The sequence below is a fragment of the Anas acuta genome, chromosome 3, assembly GCF_963932015.1.
Source record: "Anas acuta chromosome 3, bAnaAcu1.1, whole genome shotgun sequence".
Classification (NCBI taxonomy): Eukaryota; Metazoa; Chordata; class Aves; order Anseriformes; family Anatidae; genus Anas; species Anas acuta.
In genome coordinates, this window is record NC_088981.1 from 24,601,806 (window position 1) to 24,624,540 (window position 22,735).

General features: G+C 36.8%; 2 protein-coding genes across 2 annotated transcripts in view; one reads left to right on the top strand and one right to left on the bottom strand.

Moving 5' to 3' along the window:
- Nucleotides 1-2,502: 2,502 nt before the first annotated feature.
- COA6 (cytochrome c oxidase assembly factor 6) lies at nt 2,503-4,161 on the top strand. The gene is made up of 2 exons (XM_068676192.1): nt 2,503-2,877; nt 3,719-4,161. Exons 1-2 carry the CDS (start codon nt 2,734-2,736, stop codon nt 3,812-3,814), a joined length of 240 nt encoding a protein of 79 aa, XP_068532293.1. The 5' UTR covers nt 2,503-2,733; the 3' UTR covers nt 3,815-4,161.
- Nucleotides 4,162-4,847: 686 nt separating this feature from the next.
- The window catches only part of TARBP1 (TAR (HIV-1) RNA binding protein 1), a 34,280-nt gene continuing 16,392 nt past the window's right edge, over nt 4,848-22,735 (bottom strand). Inside the window, 16 exon segments of the mRNA XM_068676193.1 lie at nt 4,848-5,229; nt 6,323-6,459; nt 7,613-7,737; nt 8,761-8,952; nt 9,218-9,389; nt 10,671-10,752; nt 11,539-11,735; nt 12,558-12,644; nt 13,889-14,038; nt 14,970-15,080; nt 16,617-16,737; nt 17,689-17,760; nt 17,938-18,137; nt 20,553-20,741; nt 20,831-21,086; nt 21,790-21,983. Coding sequence (XP_068532294.1) covers nt 5,067-5,229; nt 6,323-6,459; nt 7,613-7,737; nt 8,761-8,952; nt 9,218-9,389; nt 10,671-10,752; nt 11,539-11,735; nt 12,558-12,644; nt 13,889-14,038; nt 14,970-15,080; nt 16,617-16,737; nt 17,689-17,760; nt 17,938-18,137; nt 20,553-20,741; nt 20,831-21,086; nt 21,790-21,983 — 2,448 coding nt within the window. The 3' untranslated portion in view covers nt 4,848-5,066.

The window sequence follows — 22,735 nt, forward strand, 5'->3', positions numbered from 1 at the left end:
TAACCTGTTCCTGACTGCTGTTTACTTTCTCCCTTCTTAAGACCTTTCAGTAACAGGCATTCAAAGCCTCTAGATTTTTTTTTTTCCAGAGCTTCTGTGCTTCATGAAGTAGGACTGATGTACTAGTAGGCAAACATCCTTTCTCCATCCAGTGCTTGCCTTCAAAACACTAAGGTAAAATTCATTGTTTAAAATGAAATGCTTTTGTCTTCATTTAAGTGAGAGCTTCCCAGAGAGATGGCTGACGTCCAACCATTTAAGTAATTTCTGTTAAAACATTTTCAAAGATGAACAGAAAGAGGCAACTACTGTTTTCAGTTCATGGTATTTCTTTGCTTAATTTATTCATTTTTAATAATAAAACCAGACACAATTAATTATTATGATTTCTTTAATCATATTCCTTCCTCAGGCATTGCAAGGAACACTGGAAGAGTCAGAGTTACATCTTTAACAGATATCTGAAAAGCAAGAAAGAGAAAATATTGATGCATGGTTCTCTCATGCTACATATTTTTGTAATTTTTATTTTAAAATATGGCTTGGTGCTCAGCAACAGAAAACAATGCCTTGAGCCACCTCAGGTACAATCCTGCTATTATTTCTAGCAAAATAAATAGTTGGGCATGGCGCTATGTAGGAACACTATTTCAAATTAAAGCCACTGAAAATTTATTATGGATAAGGATCATAATTTAGAGGAGGTTATACATGAGTCTTTTTATGCAAGAAAAACAAATTAATTGTTCTCTTGGTGTAAGCACAAAGCTGAACACAGCCATGGTACTTCAAGAAGTGCTTTCATTACTGGGCCTAGAGATACCTGTTACGTGCTACTTGCTTCAGCAGTGAAAGGAGACATCGTTATGGCAGACAGTCCAGAATCTGCTGGGTAAGACCAGGTAAATATGGGGTAAATAAGTCTGCAGATGAGGATAGATTTGTAAGGGGTTCATCGGAAGGCAAATCTGTATCCCAGTTAACAACAGGCACAGAAGAATCTGAGAGCTGAACTACTGTACAAACCCTACACAATTCACCTCAACGCAGTCCTGGCAAGAGTGTTGGTGGATGACAGTCACCTGTTTCTTTAATATCTCGCTAACCATTAAGTGGAAACATAATTCAGAGGCTCTAGTTGTGGCAAGCAGTTCACCTAACAAATCTGGAATTATTTCAGCCTTTCATCTTTCTAGAACATTTGCCTCTGCCTGGCTATTATAAATATCCCATTTATTACTTACTGGGCACACTTCCCCAAAGCGAAGGGCTAAAGATAGATGCTTAGAATTGGCAAATTAACAACAACAACAAAAAAATCAGCTCCTTGTGATAGCAGTTTAGCCAAATGGAAACATTGTCATTAAAAATATATTAGAGAAATCTGCCTTTTTTCTGTTCACGTACTTTCTAAAGCCAGATCACTAGATTTCCATAATATCCATTACACAGAATTATTTACAAATGTCTTCAGCAAGCATTTCTTGGACTGCAAACCCTTAAAGAATAAACTATTTATCACAAATATCCCAGATGTGCTATTGGGGCTTTGTGATTAATTATATATAATCACATTATTCCTTCAGTTTCAGGAATGCACTAGGTAAACAACATTATATGCAGCATAAATTTTAAAATCTGAAACACAAGTGACACTTGCTATTACCACGTTTTGGTCCTGAAACTTAATGGCCATTTTCTTTTTAATATTCATGCTTGTAAAAGCTTGCATGCCTAAGAGCCATGAGTAAGATTACTTACTTCTGTATCAATTATTTTCAATAAAGCCCATAACTGAAATCCTGCTTTTGTAGTGACTTCTGCTCACCTTCACGTCCCCATTATGTTAGAGATTAAATTACTGCATTTCCCTCTCCTACCCATCACAGTCTAGCAATAAAAAGGTGGTTAAAATAAACAGAGATGATGGCACAGACTGTGTTAAAGACTGCCAGGTGTACTGCAGCATTCACATGCACTTTGCTCCCCAGAAACATCCCTCAGAGGAAGCATTTTGACAAAATGTGCCCCTTCCACATGGCCCTGCGGAGCACCAGGTGCCGGCAGCTCAGTGCCCACCAGTTTGGGCTCATGTTGGAGGCCCACCCAGGCACCAAAACTTCACCCCATAGCAGCAGCGCAGGAAGTTTCCATGGAAACAGGCGCTTCTGGAGCTGCACAGCACCTGGCGTTTACAGGCGGCTGGCGTGTATTTGGGCAAAGACCTTTAATTAATTGTGCAGCACCACAAACCCCCCCAGTTCCCCTAGGGAAGCAGTCACAGCACCGAGCCTAATCGAGTTCAAGCAGCATTTAGGCAGCGCTCTGACACACGGTTTGTGCTTTGGGTGGTCCTTTGGGGCCCCAGGATGGATGGATGGATGGGTGGGTGACCCTTGTGGATGCAGTTGGGCTATTTTGTGCCTCTGTGACTGCCACACGCAGCACAGCAGGGCTGGCTGCCAGCCCCCGGGGGAGGCGCGATGGCCGCCGCCCGCCCCGCCTCCGCCCCGCCCGCAGCCTGCGCCGGGCCTGCGCCTGCTCCTGACCTTCGGCAGGGCTGCTGAGGGCCGGGCCTTGCTGGGCCGAGCCGAGCCGGGCCGGGCCGGGCCAAACCGAGCCGAACCGGGCCGAGGAGGGCAGGGCTGAGCCGTGCCGAGCCGTGCCGGGGGTCCCGGCTGCGGTGAGGGGCGAGGCGCGGTGGCGGGCGCCCCGCGTCGGGTGTGAGGGAAGATGTCGGCGCCCAACATGCAGGAGAGGAAGGCGTGCTGGGGGGCGAGGGACGACTTCTGGAGCTGCCTGGAGGCGCAGGGGGAGGACGCGGCGCGGTGCCAGGAGCTGCGGCTGGCCTTCGAGGCACGCTGCCCCCAGCAGTGGGTGAGCGGCGGCCGCGGGGGGCCGAGCACAGAGGGGAGAGGGGAACACCGCGAGCCCGGGCTCCCCGATAAATGGGCGTGCAGCTGGGCAGCTGGAACTTAAAAAGGGCTGAAGGGGCCGGGAAGGCTTAGGAAGCAACAGAAATTATCGTTGGTAAAGGAGAACGGGTAACGGGGAAGGGAGGTGAGGCCCAGGGCTCACACCTGGCATCCTGCTGCGCATAAAAGCCCTTCTTTGCACAGCAGGGCTTCACCGTGACCCATCTGCTTGCACAACTCTTCCATGGCCTGCATGCTTTTCAATTTCCCAAGCAGAAGCTGCAATTCCTATCTGATTTAACAGGTGTTGCTTCTTGTCACCAGTGGTGTCCAAGGGGCTGAATGCTTCCTATTTGAGCCCACGGACCAAAATCATCTGAACAAATCAGTATGCGCGCAGTGGCTGTGCTGAATTACACTTTGAGGGCTGCAGCTCTGCTGTGTAGGATCTCCAGTGCTGGTGGTGGTGTTTGCAGTGCTCTGCAGAGGTCCTACACTCTGCAATACCATAGAAAAGCTGCTGGATGTACCTGTTAGCCATGATCCCTGTTCACTGCAGCAAAAAAATGCAACCCAGTAGCCTACTTTTATTAGATGTCTATGGGGATAAGGGGAGAGGTGATGACAGGCTGAATCTTCTTCTTCAGTCAAGCAACAAACTCCTAACTGCGGTAGAAAGCTAAAATACTACTTAAATTTATCAGTCAAAAGACCACGTATTTCTCAGTCTTGTTATGATGCACAAAGGCCCTTTTTCTGCTAGTTTCTTATGATGAACATGAGTTATTTCTCTTTATTAACAGGTTAAATACTTTGACAAAAGAAGAGACTTTTTAAAATACAAAAAGAAGCTTGAAGCAGAAGGGTTTCATCCTCCAGAAACTGCTGGGAAGACTTAAGTACTCTGCTTTCAAAGTATAGCTGATGAGAATAAAGCTGTGGAAGGAAGATGCGTGAGAAAGCAACAGAACCTGCTTTAGTGCAAGAACTCGAGGTCAAGGACTGCTTAACCTGGCTTCCAAAAATGCAGGCCACTGTTCTTGTTACAGGGTCTCACGTCTGCTGAAAAAAAGGATGGTCATGGACAATCATGGACAACTTGAGTCAAAGTAGTATGGTGCTGGGCTGTTCGCAAATCTGAGGCTTTGACTGTGTAATGACAGTCATTGTTTCACAAGAATAAATAAGTGATTATATGATAGCACCATGTACATATTCTAAAAAGAATAAAAGTGGTTTTCAGCAAGTGAGCTCACTTTTCTTAAAAAAGCTTTTCCAACTTCACTACCATATCAAAAGCCAGGGGAGGGTGGTTTATGTAATCTGCATTTATCATTGGCCAAGTGTTTCAAACTATTTTAAAACATACTCACTTTACAATAGTAGCTATCAAAAAGCCTAATGTATCCTGTGTATATGATACATAAGCTATGTATTTGAGTACCCTTTTTTCCTTAAGAAAGAGTAAGGATTGTTGTTAGCTGTAACAGGTGGTTTCCAATCAGTATCTGTTGTAAGCAGGGCAATTATTTATCACACATTATGGAACTTTCATGTAATTCAGAATTAATTACCTTCCTTACTGAAGCAACTCCATTAAAAATACCTACCAAGGTTTATAGCAGGGCCAGTAAGCTTGACCATGAAGGACACTTCAATGAGGGACAGCACAAGACATTTGTGATAGACTGGATTCCATATATATTTTGAAAGTTAAATTTACTTACACTACCTGGTACTGGAAGCATTAAGCACTACTCACACTAAGAGAATTTTTGGTTGTTGTAAGTGGAGGGCATGTGGTCAGTTTCAAATATGGCTGTCAATCAAAAATAACCACAGTAAAAATCCTCTGTTTTGAATTTTGGTATGTTTTGAATGTGGTTGTTTGTGGTACTGTGTTGATGATCACAAAATAAATCACACACCACGTGCAATATAAATAGTATTTATTACCAATGCAACCAGTTTATTTAAGGAGGTAAAGCATTAAGGCATTTAAAAAAAAATCACTCTGAACTACAGAGAACAAAACATGCAAAATGTAAAATCCTCATTCACCCTGAGTTGTATCTCCTCTGTTCAGAATTTCATGTTGTAGCACCATAGGAAGTCACCCGGATGTACTGTAAGGCACAAAATTCTTGGTAGTTATTTCTGTTTCTGCTTGATCACCTGTTGCCTTGTGTACTCCCAAATCAGCAGAGCCCCACTGACATGAACATTGAGTGATCGAATAATACCCTGCTGAGGAATTTCCACACAGACGTCCAGGTGGTGAATCAGGTTTGCTGGGATTCCCTCGTGTTCATTTCTAGAAGAGAAGAAACAGCAACTTAAATATGGGGGAAGACAGATGTTCCAGAAAGCAGAAAATACAGAAGTCACAATAGCAACCAAATACCATTCAGAAAATGGAGCTTCTGCCCTTAAATGTAACTGGTGAGCACAAGATTATTATTATTAAAGCAAGTATGCATTACTGATACAAAGAAAGCATGGGTGACCTAAGCTGTGATACAGGAAAAGTGGCAGAGCATTTTATCTTCAGTTCACTGGGCCAGCAATAGCTAGCACCAAGACTCCCCCATTTTCGTTTTGGACAACCCACGGCAAAATAAATAGCTGTAAATAAGATTAGGGCATGAAGCTGCTGGCACAGCAGGGGGGCTCAACTACCCGCTTCACTTGTGATGAGGTCTTGGTACGAGGGAATTTCAGACTGACCAAAATCTTCAACTGGAAATACTTCACTTCTTTAGAATGAGCACATCAAAAGATACCAAAGGTTTTCAGTAATTAAAGCTATGATTTTAATTAGTAGAGAACAAAATTGGTTATGAAAACTACAGTCTAAAAACAAACTACATTTACATTTAAAAAGGGCTGAAAAACAGAGGTATTTTTGCCTACTTTGTCCTAAAAGGAGGGACAGCCCCTTCCTCCTGAATGCAGTTGGCAGCCCAGCAGTTCCAGGATCTTTCTGACTTTAGACGCTTTATAGATTGCTTTAGCCTCTTCTTTGTCACATCTGAAGCTTCCTGGTTGTAGGAACTGATCATTGTTTTTCTCTAAAGCCCTCTCAGCCTCTGCTCAAACTACAAACGCTGTACCTGCTTCTACATGCCACATCTGCCCCATCCTGAATTTTTAAAGGGTCTCCCACGAAAAAGGAGTTGCAGTATATAGATTGGTTACTAAATATGAGAAAAAAGGATCTTTCAGGAGTAGATATCCCTACTTCCCATCCATTAGTACACAAAGCCAAACTCCTTGCCAATTTCCCAATCCCTTCCTGTTCTAATTCCACCTTTACGTGTCACTCGGTTTTCACAATACCTAGGTCCAACTAGAAGAAGGGCATGGATGGATGGCAAGAGGTAGATTTACAAAAAGCACATTCTTACCCCAGCAATAATAGTGACTTCTCTGGAAAGCAATATTCTGTAAGATCAAAACTTTTAGCTGTCTGTTCCACACCAATAATAGTATAGCCTTCTGTTTTTTTCTGCTGTAAATAATCAACAAGCTGAGATGGCTTTACCTGTCCATCAAAAGTAGAGAGAAACACACAAATATTAAAATACTGCTATTTGTAAACTTCTGAAGTAACTGTAAAAAATATTTACTTGGACAGCTTTTAGCAGGAAGAGACTTATCCCCAAAAACTGTCCATATATGTACTTTAATATTTTAAAGGTTCTTCAGCAATAGCACAAAGGGTAGGTAATATCACAAGAATTCCCTCCATGAATAAAATGAACAAAGTTCATTTCTACACTTCTGACAACTGAATGTAGAAGAATCGCTATTGCATAAGGTAAATGGCATACTTGTTACCTAACCATGGAATCCCTTCCTGAAACAATGTAGTGGTTGGTCAGTCTTGTAAGCCAGTTGCCTTATATGCCTGTATTACAACTTGTCATAGCTTAAGATAGAGGTAAATAATTTCTGTTTTTCTTCTAACTCTATACTGCCTATTTGTATTAGATTCCAATTTCTCCATGCAACAGAAGTTCTGTCATCAGTAGAGAACCACAGAGATTAGGTATGAAAATGTGTGCTCATCAGCATTCTGTTTTAGGCAAAGCACACTACAGCTATATTGCTCTAGAAAAGAAAATTTTAATAAACTGAAAATAAACACCACGTAAAAAATGAAAAATTCAAACTGAATTTATCAGATGACTTAACTAAAGCTGATACTGAAAAACAAGTTACTGTAAAATACCACAACCATATCTTCTATCAAATGGTAAAGATACAGGTTGAAAACCTCATTTTTGTAAGCTAAACAATAGGTTCTAAAAGCTTAGCACAAGCTAGCTTCAGGCAAATTTAATGATTATACACATTAAGTTACCAAAAGCAATTATCTAAGCAAGATAAATGCAGTGTTGTTCAGCTTTCATAAACAAACATCCCACTTCAATACTCTGCTATAAAACACTCACTAAGCTATGATAGCAACTCATGTAATTTATCACAGCAAAATAAAAGCTAAAGTTTTCAAATTCTTTGTTACCAGGCTGACTCAAAGATTTTTCCAAAATATTCAATGTTAAGTGTCAGAAATGACAGCAGGAGCTTGTTAAATAAGAAGCTTAATTTTGCAAGAGGAAAAAAAAGTAAGACTGAACATTTGATAAACTCAAGGCGTGTTAGTTTTTAGCTATTAAACTGTTTCCATTCACCTCAACAAGGGGGAGCCACTGCTCTGCAGAAACACTAAGATGCTGAAACTGTTTATCTTGTACGTAATGAAGACTGCCGACAACTAGTGCAGATGCCCCAAATATTTCACTTGTACGACACAAACCTACAACAGAAGGTTTATTTAAAGTGATTTTTGTAGAGAAAATAATATAAACACCATGCCAGAATATTTTAGCAAGTGAAAAAGGACAAAGAATCCATAAAATGCATTATTATTTTATCCCTCTGTTTTTAATCAGTTTCCTGTGTTTTAGGTATTCTCCAAATCATACCTTGTTCCATATATCTTACCAGAAAAAAAAATAAAAAAAATAAAAAAAATTGTGACTTAGAAGACAGATAAAAATGGAAAAAGCTTTGTCTGGATAGCACACTTCTACAGTACTAACTACACATACTAATGGGCCAGCATAACAGCCTAGGCGTGGATGAATGGACATCTGCACACACGCTTAAGCTCTAAATCCAATACCAGTTAAATAAAAGACTTGAGAATGACACATCACAGCATTACAGGGCAGACAGCACCAGCTTGTGGGCGTATTTTTCATTAACAGTTTACCTCTAGTTATTAAAACTGCTGACAACAGCAAGCACAATGCAATAATGTATTTGTAGGATTTGTTATATCACAGCTTGCACTTGCACAATAGGAACACTCAAAATCAGAAGTGGGTACTTTCCTGTTGTCCAACTGTCATGAGAAACTAGAATTGCTGTACAAATCTTGTATATCTACAAGATTTGGTTTAATTGGTATACAAAAAAATAAATCATTTCCCTTTAGTAGCATACACAGTTATGAAAAACTTAACTGTGACAAAGAATATGAATGCAGGAAGAAACCTAGCTGTAAATTAAAGTACAATGAAGTTCTATTTAACTAATGCATGCTACGTGCAAGTTTTTTTGTTTGTTTGTTTTTAATAAATAACTACAGAATACTCTATTTTGTGGAGGGGGTAACATTTGGTTACCAAATTCTTGCAGGATAATGACCTATTTCTCTGGGTAAAATATTTTTCTTAATATCAACATATTAAAAAAAATCTTACAAGTAATTTTTATTAGCCAAGCATACTCTAAAGTCTAAAATAAAGGTTTTAAAATGTCCATTCAACCTTACCTCCTAAATTGGTAGGTTTATCAATAAGTGAAGCCACCACAATCAGCCTGCTGTTTGATTTACCAAGTTTAGCAGCACGGTCCTGAAATACCATTTCCAGGTCTAAACTTGGAGTACTGTTTTTCCAGGGTATAATCTTTTTCTGAACATCAGTCCATTCTGTTTGGCCATCTGTTTCAACTGAATTTGAACCTATGAAAACCAAGTATTAAGTCATATGGATATAAAAGTCATAGTGAAACTACTGCTTCAGTAAAGAGGATTACCTAAATGGTAATACTGTAGGCAGCGTTAGTCATCTATTACCATTTTATGGGACATGCTATGCTCACGCGTATACAAAACTAATATAGCAGAATAACAGAGACTGTGCGCATACTAAGACAAGACTTAGTACAGAAATACACTATTGCCATGCACAAATAATTACATTTAACACAGGTTAGCTATATTTTACCCATGTCTTGCTGAGACCAGTCACTCGGTTTTAGATCAAGAAGTTCAGTTCGAGATTGATACCACTGAAATGTTGGTGGCAAAGGAATGTCAGTGAATCTGTCAAATTTACAGAGTGAGATCCATTCATCCTCAGCCACTTCTGAAAGGCGTGGAAGAGTGTAAAATATTGTCTGCAATGTAACACAGTATTATTAGCACAGCATCACTCAAAGCATTCACAGTAGGTAATAAATTAACCTCTAGGCAATTTTATAGCACACATCTTTTATCCATCATCCCGTGTTTTTAATACAAGTTTTTCTTGCCATGTGAGACTTAACTTGCTAACAACCCTCATGAATCACCTCTTTACATGGAGTGCTATCCCAAACTTTCATAACGCTACTCTCTCTAGTTAGATGTTTTTAAGGATATGCATTGATTACTGTTCTATACTTTTCAGCAGAGGACTTGTAAAAATGTTTTATGCATAACGCACTAAAGGGTTTTCAGACACCCTCATGAACTTGAAGTAAATAAAGCAGATTGCTTTAACGGCAAGAGGAATACGGTCAAAAACATTAAAATCTAGTCCTAAAACCCAACTCAGCACCACCAAAACAGCTAACCACAATTAATCAAGGACAAAAACAACCACACCACCATCACCCTGCTCAAACTTAACGTATGAATAAAATGAGGAGTTTAAAACCCCAATGTTGTGGTTATCCTATTAAGATGTACTCTGAATACATTTAAACACTTAACAAGCATCAGCCTTGCTTTTTCTTATCGTTCAAGATTTTCATTGCCTGATTGTAGTAAGCCATATCTAACACATCTAAGTGTTCACAGAAGTACCTTACAGAACATCTGTTTTCAAAAATAAAGAAATACAAATAATTTATTTTCTGAAAGCACTGATTGTGCCAAAACTCATCTATCCCTTTTCGTCTTCACATTTCCCATCTATTTTCAGTTTACCTCCTATTTCCATCTCTTATTTTTATCAGCACTCATATTCTTGCCTTCTGTCCATAACAGTGTTTATTCAGCTTTCAGTTACTTAAACTATGGCAAAACATATAGCTGAAAAAGATGTTCTAGAATCTACTTATTTGTATTCTGTTCACATTAGACAACAATTTAGTTAAGTGTTCCCTGGAAGAGTTCAAAGCCAGGATGGATGGGGCCCTGTGCAACCTGATCTAGTGGATCATGTAGTGGATCCATGGCAGGGGGCTTGGAACCAGGTGGTCTTTAAGGTCTCTTACAACCCAAACCATTCTATAGCAGAGCATTAATAAGAGAATTAAGTTGTAGTCTTAATGTAAAATCCAGCACGAAGCTATTTTTTTCAGTTTTAAATGAGTCTATCATTCTTTATATGCTCCAATGTAGGAGAAATAAAGTTAAAATATACTTGTACAATTATGCAGATACAGTGATAAACAGTATTCTTTAGGACTTGCCTCTAGACTGTAGTCCTCAAGTGGATGAAAAGTTGCAAAGAAGAAGTGATCTTGGATTCGCTGCCAGTTTCTTCTAGCATTCCTGCAATTGCAGAAAGTAATGCAAGAGGTACACAAAATACAACATACCATATTTTTTTTAATTGTCAAATTGGAAAACTGCATTTACTATACGGTAAAGGAAGTAACAATTAAGTGAGCACCAATTTAAAAAATACAGCATTCAGGAAATAAGTTTACGTTTCAAAAAAGGCTCATAACATGTCTCCAAATTCCATTATTTGAAGAAAAAAGACTGGCAATAAAGGGTATCCCTAACTAATTTTAAGTAACTCATAACAACAGGGGTAAAAATGGATAAAAACTACATATGTGGCACAAAAATATTTTATTTTCAAAGCACTAAACTAAAAAGCATTTATGTAAACCTCATTTAATCATCACCCAAAATTAATTTCCTAATTATTTATTTTTGCCCACACAGAAGACTTTTGAAAAATATGACACCTAGAACATTTCACAGTTTTATGTTTGAGAATTTACTGGTATCAGAAAGTCTGAAAGAATGATTTTTTATTCTTCATAACCCATCAGACAAGATGGCTTAGCACCTATGACAGTCACAGTTTTCAATCCTCCCCTAAACTATAAGCACTGTTCAAATATGCCTCAGTTTTCTCTGTTGTGCTAGAGTAAGTTATCACTTCATTTGCTGATAAACAGACTTCACCTTCCAAGACTTCCTTTCTTTTAAATTAGAATAAGAAAACCCAACAGCAATCATCAAGTACTATTTTAGAAAGTAAGACTTGCTGCAAACGTCTCTGAAGAATAACGGTAAGCTCTAAGTCAGAAGAATGTTACTAACCCTGTGCCATGCATGTTTTCCACTTGTTGAAGGCTAGATTCAATGACTGGTGTCAGAGCTTCAAATTCTTCCACGTGCAACATTCTGCACATTCCCCAAATTTTTTTAAGGGCAACTAATGCATAAAGTCGAACACTGAAATTATGGTTGAAACACCACTGTAGAACTACTATGAGGGCTTTCTTCAGAACTGGCTTCTAAAAAAGAAAAGAAAATTTTCATTTATGTTAAGTCTTAATGTATCATTTGGAAGTAGAAAAGTAAGGCTGACCCAAGAACTGGTGCTCTCTCAGAAAAGTCTTTCAGTCCAAAAGCTTTAACAGCATCTATACACGCAGATACAGGCTTTAAAACACGGTTCTGATTTCCTTCCTTCCCTCCTTCTCACTAGGGCACAGAGATAGTTGTTTTGAAAACATATTAGTTTGTTGTAAAAAATACTATTCTGCATACATAGAAGCCTTTATTCAACTTGCTGATCTTCTAATACTTAGGAAGCTTATTTTGTAAATGTATGCAAAGAGTCAAAAACAACAGAAATGCCTGGATTGCTGCAGATGTGTGGTACTTGGTTTCATGTAACTTCTGATTGTATTTAAAGTTCCATTTAAAAATTAGAATTCCAAGTAAAAATGTAACTTTAACAGGGGCTAGCTATTTCCAAAGAACTCTGTGAGTGTTACTATTCTATAAAAGATTACCTTCTTTCTGGTTACCTGAGCCCAGGATCCTGCAAATTAAACGCAGATCAAGAAAAAACAACCCCAGGTTAGTTAAACTAGAATAGCTGTTCTAAAAAATTTAAAGGTAATCAGGCCCTATGTATCCAAAACATCTGCCATTTACCTAGTTTTCAGTAAGTACAGATGCGGCGAGAAGAGCTCGTATTTCCTGTGTCAAAAGGTACCTTAGCAGCATGTAGGTATTAAAAAAGGTTTTGAAGACAGACAGCAAACACAGTTATTTCAGAAATTCAAGTACAGTGCAACTGAACAAACAACCATTTTAGCCAAACTTACCTTCTCTGAGGTATTTTGAAGAATGATGTCAAAGTGTGATAACACTGATAAAAATGTACAGATGCTTGTCTTAAGCTTTTCCTCATCCTAAAGGAAAAAAGAATGCCACATTTTCCAAAGTTCTGTGACAAACATTTTGTGAAAGATAGCATAACTGTGCAGAAGCTTACTTCCTGCACTGCCATTCCAGAGCCATTGGTTTTATATTAGGTGGTCTCACTAAAAATAAACATGGCAGGAAATGTATTTTTGATAACTTCAAATTGGTAGAAATTAGACTGTACTGTTACAAGATTTAAGCAAACTAGAAATTTAAGGTTAATTTGACCCTTTAAGTATCAAAGGATTTTAAATACACACTGAAATAAATATTTGTCCCCAGTGCAGAGAAAAGTACAGCACACATCATCAGTGAACAAAGCTGTCACACAGGGTGATATTAAATACCAGCCTGGTTTGGGGCAAAAGTATATCAATACAATTTTCAATTCTTTTTTTCTTTTAAATTCTTCTCCTACTGTTTGACTTTTTGAAAAATAACTACACTACCAACTAGGCTATTTGTATTTGATAAGCAAGACAACATCACCAATTAACTATGTTGAGTGGTGAGCTTCAGCAGAGGCCCACATGTAATGTCTTCCTATACGCTGGATTTGATGCATGTACATGTTACCTACTCAGCCTAAATGTAGGATGTAGAATTCAAGGTCGTCAGAACACACTATGACTATTTCTAATCTTAATCTTTGGATCACTTAATCCAAAACGCAAAAATGAAATGCTAGTAAGTCAGTTCTGCTGACTCAGTCAGTCAACCCTTTCACGATTTTTGGGTACCATATAAAAAGTCTGCCTCCACTTTGGAGCTGCATTTTAGAATGCCATTCTGACAGAAGTTCACATTAAAAGCTGCGAATTATGTATGTGTTATGTAAGCCACGTTCCTCCTCTGAGAAACAAGACTATGCAGAAGTCTTGCAGAAGCTAAGTGTGGAAGCAAAAAGTGACTTGGAAATACCTTCCCAGACTCAGAATTTAAGGTGTCTGCATTCCTGATGGCACTTACACCAGCTCTACAGAGTCCAGAATAGAGTTTATATTATAAAGGGAAATCTCTCAACACGACTCTCAACAAGAATTGTCTTCAGCCAATTCTAAATCACAAACTTCTAAATGGCTCAGACTATAGTCCAGACTCACTTCCAATCTCGACAACCCATTTCTTCTAAATGAAACTCTGAATACACACAATATAACATATGGGTTAAAAAAAAAAATCACCCTTTTTGTTCAAATTACTTCAAGTGAAAGCCAAAGTTCTTACTTACATAGCAAAAGCAATCCCAGAATTTACTAAGAAACTGGGGATATTTATGAAGACTCAAGATAACAATCCATTCTATGAAGTATTTCACAGATGCCTGATTGTTACCAAATCCAGCCTGAAAAACTTTGTCAAGGGTGCCACACAAAAAATTCTGAGAAAACAAAATCAGACAATCACTTAGGATATTGTTAAAGTTATTTCTATAAAGAAAAAAAAAATCTAAATAAACATTATGAGCTTTATAATATTTGAAATACTTTTGATACTAAAACATTTTAGAACCATCTAATTTCTTTATTATACAATTCATGTAAGTAATACTTATGGGCAAAAGACTATAAAGGTGGCTGGGATCAGACAGCAAAGTGCTACAGAAGCAATACTATAGCACAGGCAAGTTTAAACAACGCACACATTAGAACCACGTACCATATTGTGCTCTATTCCTCATATGGAAGAACTGAGGAAAAGAAGTTTGGTTGTTGTGGTTTTTTGTTTAAAATATAGACTCTTTGCAAAACATACTTAACATTCATAATCATAACTGATGGATAAAGAACTATTAAAAAATGTTAAAACTCATAGGTACAATGTTACAGTAAGGAGACAGCACCCCTAGGGAAGAACTTAGGTCACTGCAAGGTTGCCACAATGTCTCCTTAGGAGACCAAGTATAGTACCCTACATATTTTGGACTTGATGATCCTTAAGGGTCCCTTCCAACTCAGGATATTCTATGATTCTATTTTCACTGAAAATTTGAATATTTTTCACAACTTAGATCTAGATCTAACATCCACGACTTTACAGCAATTTACTAGTTTTTCCAAACATCATTATTAAGAAGCATTGGATGAAATCAACTTCACAAATCCAAGATCCAGGTTTTAGTGACCTCTAGAAATACTTAAATCCACTATTTCAGACTGAAAGAATTAAATTACACAAAATGTTTCATCAGTCACAGAGATTAGTTGTCTTCTATACCATGCTACAATTAATGCATTCAGTTTGTATGACAAAGTATTGTTGAAAGCAGATTTAAAAAAAAACTTTAAAAAATTTCTAGTGAAGAGTAATACCTGGTCTAGCTTAGGAAGAAGAACTAAGAGTGTCTGCCATATCCGGTTTTTAATTCTGTGCTGTAAAGAGTTTGCGTAATAGCGTGTTTTAGATCTGGACACCTGTTCATCCTGAAAGCAAGTTAGAAATTGCATTATTCATCTCTCCTTTAAAATTGAAGACATGGAAGTGTATTTAACTGTACTGAGAACAGCATCTACTGCACAACTAGTAATCAGCACTACAAAGCTAGGAAAAATACTTTAATATTATTTAAAAATAAATTTTGAAGCTTATAAGTGAGACGTGCTGGAAGTTTTTATATATATGTATATATACACACACACACACACAAACACATACACAATTACACTTAGTATTTTTACTTAAGAGCATAAAAACATTAGATATTAAGAATCTTCACAGAGCAGAAAGTTGAATTTATGTAAAGGCAGCACCTACTGTAGATGAACAGTTAAAATAATACTGGGTAAAATGGAGCATGAAGACAAGCTGTCATTTAATTATATTAAAACAAGAACTAAATATCCCGAGTGAAGAAATGAGTATATAAATTCTATTTCTACTTTAATGTCTACCTATAAAAATGGATTTAATCATGCTCTAGATTAGTTCAGCTTGTAACTGCAAATGTAGCTTTGGGACAGAAACTAGTATTCTGTAATAAAAAAGATGTTTATGTGAAAGAAAATAGATCAAATAAATGAAACTTTGAAAATAACAAATTCATGTTTTCACATTTAGATATTTTCCCTATGTACTATGGGGAACTATGGGGTACTACTATGTTTTAGATTCTTTCCCTATGTACTTTGTTTTGGCCTTCTTAGTGAACATATGACACTGAAAACTATTTCCTTAGCTTTTTAAAAAGAAAATAATTTACTGATAAGGAACTTGTATCAATATTAAAATGCAAATACACCTTTCTTTTTTTTTTTTTTAACATGTTTAATCCTCCTATTTCAGGAAGGAAGGAAATCCTTTTTAAAGCTCACGTTACTTTTTTCCACTTGATTTATCGTGTAACAAAAATATTACAAATTTTTCTTTACCAGTTAATTGAGGGAGGGAATGAATAATGGACCCATTTCTTATTCATCAGACAAAACCAGAATTCTATACTACCAGAATGCACAGGTTATGTTCTAACAGCAGCTGTAGTAAATTACCACTAGTTTTACACTAGTGCCAGTGTACAAGCAGTCATGGTATAAATGAAAATCAGACCCCGATCTTCTCCATTAATCTCATTTATAAAGGCCTAATTAGACAATAGCTCTCACAATTCAAAATGTAGTTTGCAATTGTTAAGGTGAAACACAGAGCTTCAAAATGCAGCCTAGAGGAAAATTCTCACTGGATCAGTAGTTACGTATTTGGATACTACTTGGTGAAGTCAGAACATCCCCTAAAATACTGAAATAAACTTGGAAGAGACTTTTTTTTTTTTTTTAACCATTACAGTTTGGCTAAATTAGCTCATGTCTTATAATAACGAGCAAAAAAAGCGTTTAACAGGGCATATCTAGACAGGCCATACAAATAACTACAAAAACAACCTTCCAACTTTAAGTTCTTAAGTACTTTGCATTTTCATACTTATGTTAACATTACATTTATATACCGAGAAAAATGAAGCTTACTTTATCAAGTAGTTTGCTGACGATGTCTTCCATAAACATCTTATGCAAGATATTTGATCCATCCAACAAGCACAGAAATTTAATAGCACAGACCCTCACATAGTGATCATCTCGGTTTGTACTGTAAAATATTAATAAAAAAGTCAAACTATTTGTTCAGATATAAAGATAAATCCTAAACTTCAAAGAAAGTAGCAAGCTTTAACTTGAACATACATACCATGTTCTCAACTGCGGAAAAGACTGGGCCATAGAAAAAGTCAAAGGACATGTTTAAGATGAACATATTTATTTAGTTAATGCAAAAAAAAAAAAAACAAAAAACATTAGAAAGCTCAAATTTTGAGAAGAATGGTAAATGCTGTAAATATGCTGGGAAATCTTGAAAGTGGAAGGCAAAACAAACATAGTAAACCTCCCATTTGCCACAGAAAACTGAGAAATTGCCATCAAGTTGCCTGTAGTGAGATGACAAAATACACAAATAACCCAAACCAGACCATCATTGATGATGAAGAAAACTGGTGAGTTCCAGTTGAGGTCGTGTCAGCAACACTTCCCCAAAATACCACATTTTAACTGTTTCTCTTTTTCCACTGAGTAAAGAAGGGAGTCAAGCTGGAAAAAGATATTCTAGTAGCCAACATCCCCCAGTTTGGAAAACTGGAGGCAGAGCTTATTACCAGTATGTCAAAATAAAAAGGCCTAGAGCCCATGTTGTCAAGTCAAGCTCCAAACGCGTGTGCGTTAACTAAAGCCTAAATTTATTAAGTCTGCAATGATGAGATACATATCAGTACTCCATATGATAACTCCACCATAAAAAGTCTTATTTTTATGAGGTGAAATAACAAGGAAGCAATTATTTCCGTCCCATTCAAGTTATCAAATTTGAATATACTTTCTTGAAAATACCTATCTACATTTTGAATGTAATGTGACATCACTGCCTTTCACCGATATTTAGGATTATGAATATAATCCTAAGAAGCTGGCTCAAAAAACATCTTTCCTATTACAGCATCAATAGTGATTAAGACACAATTCAGACTAAATATTTTAAGATACGTACCTTTCCGTAACAACATTTGCGGCACATTTTTCTCCGAGGCTTTCTACAAAGGCATGCACATCCTGTATAAGTCTTCTCAGACAAGAAAAGACAAAGCAACAAAGTTAGCAGAAAAGCCCAAAAAAAACTCTTCTCAAATATCTCAGAGATTAAAAGAAAACAAAGAGCACAAAGTTGTAACAATCATACACGTGGACCTGAAGTGTTTTTTTTTTTTGTTTTTTTTTGTTTGTTTGTTTGTTTTTTTACCTCTGATCCCTCCTAAATACAGTTCCAAAGACACAAGCCTCAGTGATAAGTTCACAGTAATTCCCAGCATTTAAGAAAGCATTTGTCAAAGCACTTCTGTCATCGACGGTGGGAAATATCCAAGATTGACAACAGTGACTAATGACTACATTGAAGACTCCAGTCTTTGTAGTAGACAGATCTATGAGCTTGAAAATTATCTGGAAAGACAAAATAAAGGATTAAAAAGTCTAGTTTCTACATTTGCTAGAATTATTAAAAACTACTGCGATGTTATCCTATTAAAGCAGGTGTGATTCCCTCCTGCATCTGAGACTTGCTCAGGTTAATGCTGTCTTGAACTTATCCACAATTCTGATTATATTGGCAGGTGAATGTCTAACAAGTGACCCACGATGTTTATGCTGAACAGAAAACGGAACAAATGCAACACATGTTTTACAAGAATCTCCTGGGAACTGGAACAAATGCAACTGGGCTTACCTCATTGAAGTACACAAACCTTGTGTTTTAAATCAATCCTCACCAATTTAGAAAAAAAGAACAATTTATTCCCTATGTAGCTATATTATTAATTCTCTTTAATGAGGATTACATCTACATTTAAGTTAAAGTTCATATTGAAGTTTAGGAAACTTAAGTTCTAGCACAATTGATTATTTGCATAAATCAAAAAGAAGAAAGCAGAAGAAAAAGCCTAAAACCACAGTGCTCCTGGGCACCTCTGTAGAAGATGTTCTATCAGGAAATTCAGCTATAATTTTATATCTCTTAGCTAAAACTATATATCCACTGCACAAGGGGTCAATGGCAAAAGAGACTGCCAAGGAGTGGGATAAGAATATATGTAAGTAGACACTTGCTTGGGAACTTTATCTTCATTTTCTTATGAAGGGGCAGAGGGTGGCTCGACCAGATACCCTTAGCTGAATATAGGAAACCTTCATTACCTCCTGATGCCTGTTGTCGTAGTGTGCCCCACTGCAGACAATGGGATTGCTGTCTCAGATACTCCAGATTCAACACTGGCAAAGTACACCTTAAATAATGTCTCAAGCACTAACACTGAAGTTAAGACAAGTAGTTCTTGAAAATTAAAAAAAAACAATAAAATCAAAGAAAAATAAAAGCTACAGCTCATCAGTTACCACACACAATTACTAACTCCAGACATTCATTAAAAGAAAAAGCTAGCAGGTTTATAGATCTAAGCATTTGCATCTCTTTGGATACATCTTATTTTGACTTGGGTCCACATTAAGACTACAAATATGAAGTGTTATCTACTGTTTAAAATAGATGACAGCAACATTGGTTTGAAGAAAATAAGCCCAAAAAAAGTTAATACTTTTTTTTTTTTTTTTATTACTTACAAATATGAGTCCGAGATCAGGACAAAGCTAATTATGTGGACCTTCAAGGCAAAACTGCAACCCCTTTTAGGGTAACTTCTGTGCTACGTGCAAAGCAGCACGAGACAATAATTCTAAGCATACATACATATGGGTAACATTTATGAAGTATTACTGCTCTGGTAAATGTGTTACAGTAATCGTGGACTGCTCTGTACAAACACCTAATGTTCAGGGGAAAAAGCAATCAAAAAAGTAGGGAAACATCAAAGATTATTTAAAAGAAAAATATTTATGGCTCTATACACAGGAATGACAAGTTGAATCAAAGCCCCAGTACTGAATACAGTGGCTCAAAATGAAAACACCATGGCATATATGTGGATTTCAGAAATACAGAAAGCTACATACATCTTACAAAAAACAGTAAAAAATCATTTTTTGTCTTCCAAAATATGAAGCCAGTTCTACCATGCTCTAAGGAGACTATGATTTTTCTGTTGTTTCCTACACCTGGATATTCAGAGAAAAAAAAAAAAAGAAATTTAAGATGCTGTTAAAGTAGTTAAATCCACCTCATAGCACCTAATTAAGTGTTGAAAGGTTGTAATTTTTCATCCGAGAAAGTATTTTCTTAAAAGACCACTAGAAAAAATTCCCAGAATATTAAGTTTTTGCCAGTGCAGGTGGCAAATCCCAAACAACAACAAATTTCAGAGGAATTGCATAATGTAAGTATAGAACAAAGACCAAAATACACATTTTACTGAATGCAGAACATACCAGTCTAAAAAGATCAAAGAAACTGTACTTTTAATTTTCTGTGTTAGAAGAACAACTAACAGATATGCAATTTTTCATTTGTAAGCCTTACTCTGAAGTAGCACAAGTTGGCAAACAATAAACTACCAACATTTTAGAAATATGCATTTTGATCTTTTGTTTGTACTGCATTGCAGATATCCTTCAGTTGTTTGCTATTACCTTCACTAGCAGAGCATGAGAAAAAGGTGACTGAATGAATGAACATAAAGGCTTCACAAATGTTTTTACTTTTTTTTTTTTTTAAACCAAAAAGAACTAACGCTTCTTTTTGTTTGAAGTCCCATTTGTTTATCCTCACTCTAATTCTCAGATCAAACTAGTATCTTTTTGAAAAGGAAAAATTCACCACAAACACCAAAAAGAAAATAAGAAGTAAAACCCATTTTTAGATCCAGGTAAATTTTGTGTTCATTTCCCAAAGAGAATTCTTAAACTGACCTCTTTTATTTTGGCGTATGCTTGACCCTTTGCACTTGCAGCAACAGCTAGAACCTCAGTATCAAAGATGAACTGAACAAATGCTTTCAGATTGGACCAAAATATTAGCTGTGTGTTGCTCAACGAAGATATGATTTTCCAAGCCAAATCAAATGCTTCTATGCAGAGAGATTCTGATGAGTTCAGAAGCTAGAACAAAGAGGAAAAAAAAAATGGTACATTTGACAAAAGCAACCAAACAAAACTATTGGTATCTTCCAGTTCGTTATATCTTTTACCTTGGGAACAAGGACTTTCATGCAGTTGAACACAGGTAAAACTTGGTCTGAAGGAAGAATAGTTAGGGCTTCTAACGCAGACTGCAGAATTTTTCTTGACCTTTCAACTGTAGATAAGGGCAATTCTGAAGAAGCTTCTTCTTCTTGAGCCAGCATTGGAAACTTATTTAAAACAAAACGCAGGCAGATCCACTGGTCACGAACATAGCGTGCAACAATTTTTCCCCACCCCTGAGATGATGTTTCTTCACATAAGCTGTAAGAAAAATATTATTCTTAAATATATACTATATTAATTCATCTTGCACATTCCTATCTACCAGGAACAGCTTATCTGTACTTACTATATTTGAGGTCCTAGTATTTACACAGGTTCAAAGGGAGACTGGGCAAACTCATTGAAGAGAAGTCTACAAGTAAACTTTCTAAACACAGAGAAATGAGTTCTGAACTCAAGTAATCTCGTTATTCAAACTTCTGGGAACATCACTATATGCTTTCCATACCATCACGTTCCTGAAGTATTTGTTTTTTAACCCTCTGACTTGCTCTGGGCTTCTTTCACTTCCCCAACAATAAATCATCTCCTTTTCAACCAACTTGTGTACATGCTATAGCTTTGTGCTCTCTATAGATATGTAAGCTGGCACAAGTACTAGCAGTATTCAAAACCAGTTCTGGTTACATAGTATTAGAAAGTAAATAGCTTTACAGAATTGGATGACTGAGCTCAAGAACTTTTGGTCTGACCTACTATGGCTGCTTTAATATTCTAAAATCTGAATGTAAAGTCAGAACAGCACCTGAACGAATCTTTTGTGTTCAGGTATTTTCCTTTTTACTTTGGTATAACATTATCAAAGAGAAGATGGGGGAAAAAAAAAGAGCACTTCAATTGCTGCTTTACTCTCTAATCCAACTTTTTCTGAAGTATTACTTAAGCTACATCACAGACGTACCTACTTTTTTCTTCAATGTAAGATGGTTTCTTTACTACTTCATTAAATTGGAAAAACAAAATAAATCTCTTTAGAGCATCCACAGAAGGCAGAGCTTCAAGATGTGCTTCAGGTTTCCGATCCATTATCTCACAAACTACTGTGAGTGAGGCGATGCTTATTACTTTTCTAATTTGTTCTTTAAGTGTCGGTTCCTAATAAGATCAAAATAAAATATCAACAATCAAACATGCATCCATTTCTTCTAATATATTAATAACCAAACAATACATATGGTATTTCTGTTTGTATCATCTTGGACATCATAAACTAACAACTCTGCACCCCTGTACTTCCTTTCTCTTAACCTAGGCATAACACAGCTTTGCCTTAGCTAGATCAGTGCAATCAAGCACAAGTTGGGAGCACTGAAAAAAAGTACAACCCTTACAGATTACAGTCATTTATTCATTAAGTGCAAGAGTCTAGCTTGACACTAGCTTGGAACACTTGTATATTGCCAGGTAGCAGCCCGTATATTGCTGGACACCAATTAAAGATTCACGTCCATGTAGTCACAAACCCAATGCAACAGGACAGTGCAAATCTGGAATTTCTTCTAGCCTCTTGGAACAGTTACTCCGTGGTCACAACACGTACTATCATTATTTTGTGTTTTATATGCCTACATTCAAAGCTGAGTGAAACAAAAAATCTTAAAGCATCAGTAAGCATATAGTTTCCTGGTAATATTAAAAGCTCAGTGTTATTTAAATACCTTCAAACTACTTTCAGCTGTCTAGAGTACAGAAAATATTTTCCCATCTAAATTACTCTTTATTTTTTCTTCTTAAATAAACTTCAGCTGAAAATGTGATATATGAGCAACTGGAAAAGTCATCATGACAGTATACTTTTCACTGAATTCAAAAGAAGTTTGTAAAAGCATCATTGAACACGTCTGAAC

Bases quoted from the DNA above. Each gene is read 5' to 3' on its own strand.
- COA6 (XM_068676192.1), top strand. From the start codon at position 2,734: ATGTCGGCGCCCAACATGCAGGAGAGGAAGGCGTGCTGGGGGGCGAGG. The intron at 2,878-3,718 runs GTGAGCGGCGGC...CTTTATTAACAG, and splicing joins CACGCTGCCCCCAGCAGTGG to GTTAAATACTTTGACAAAAG.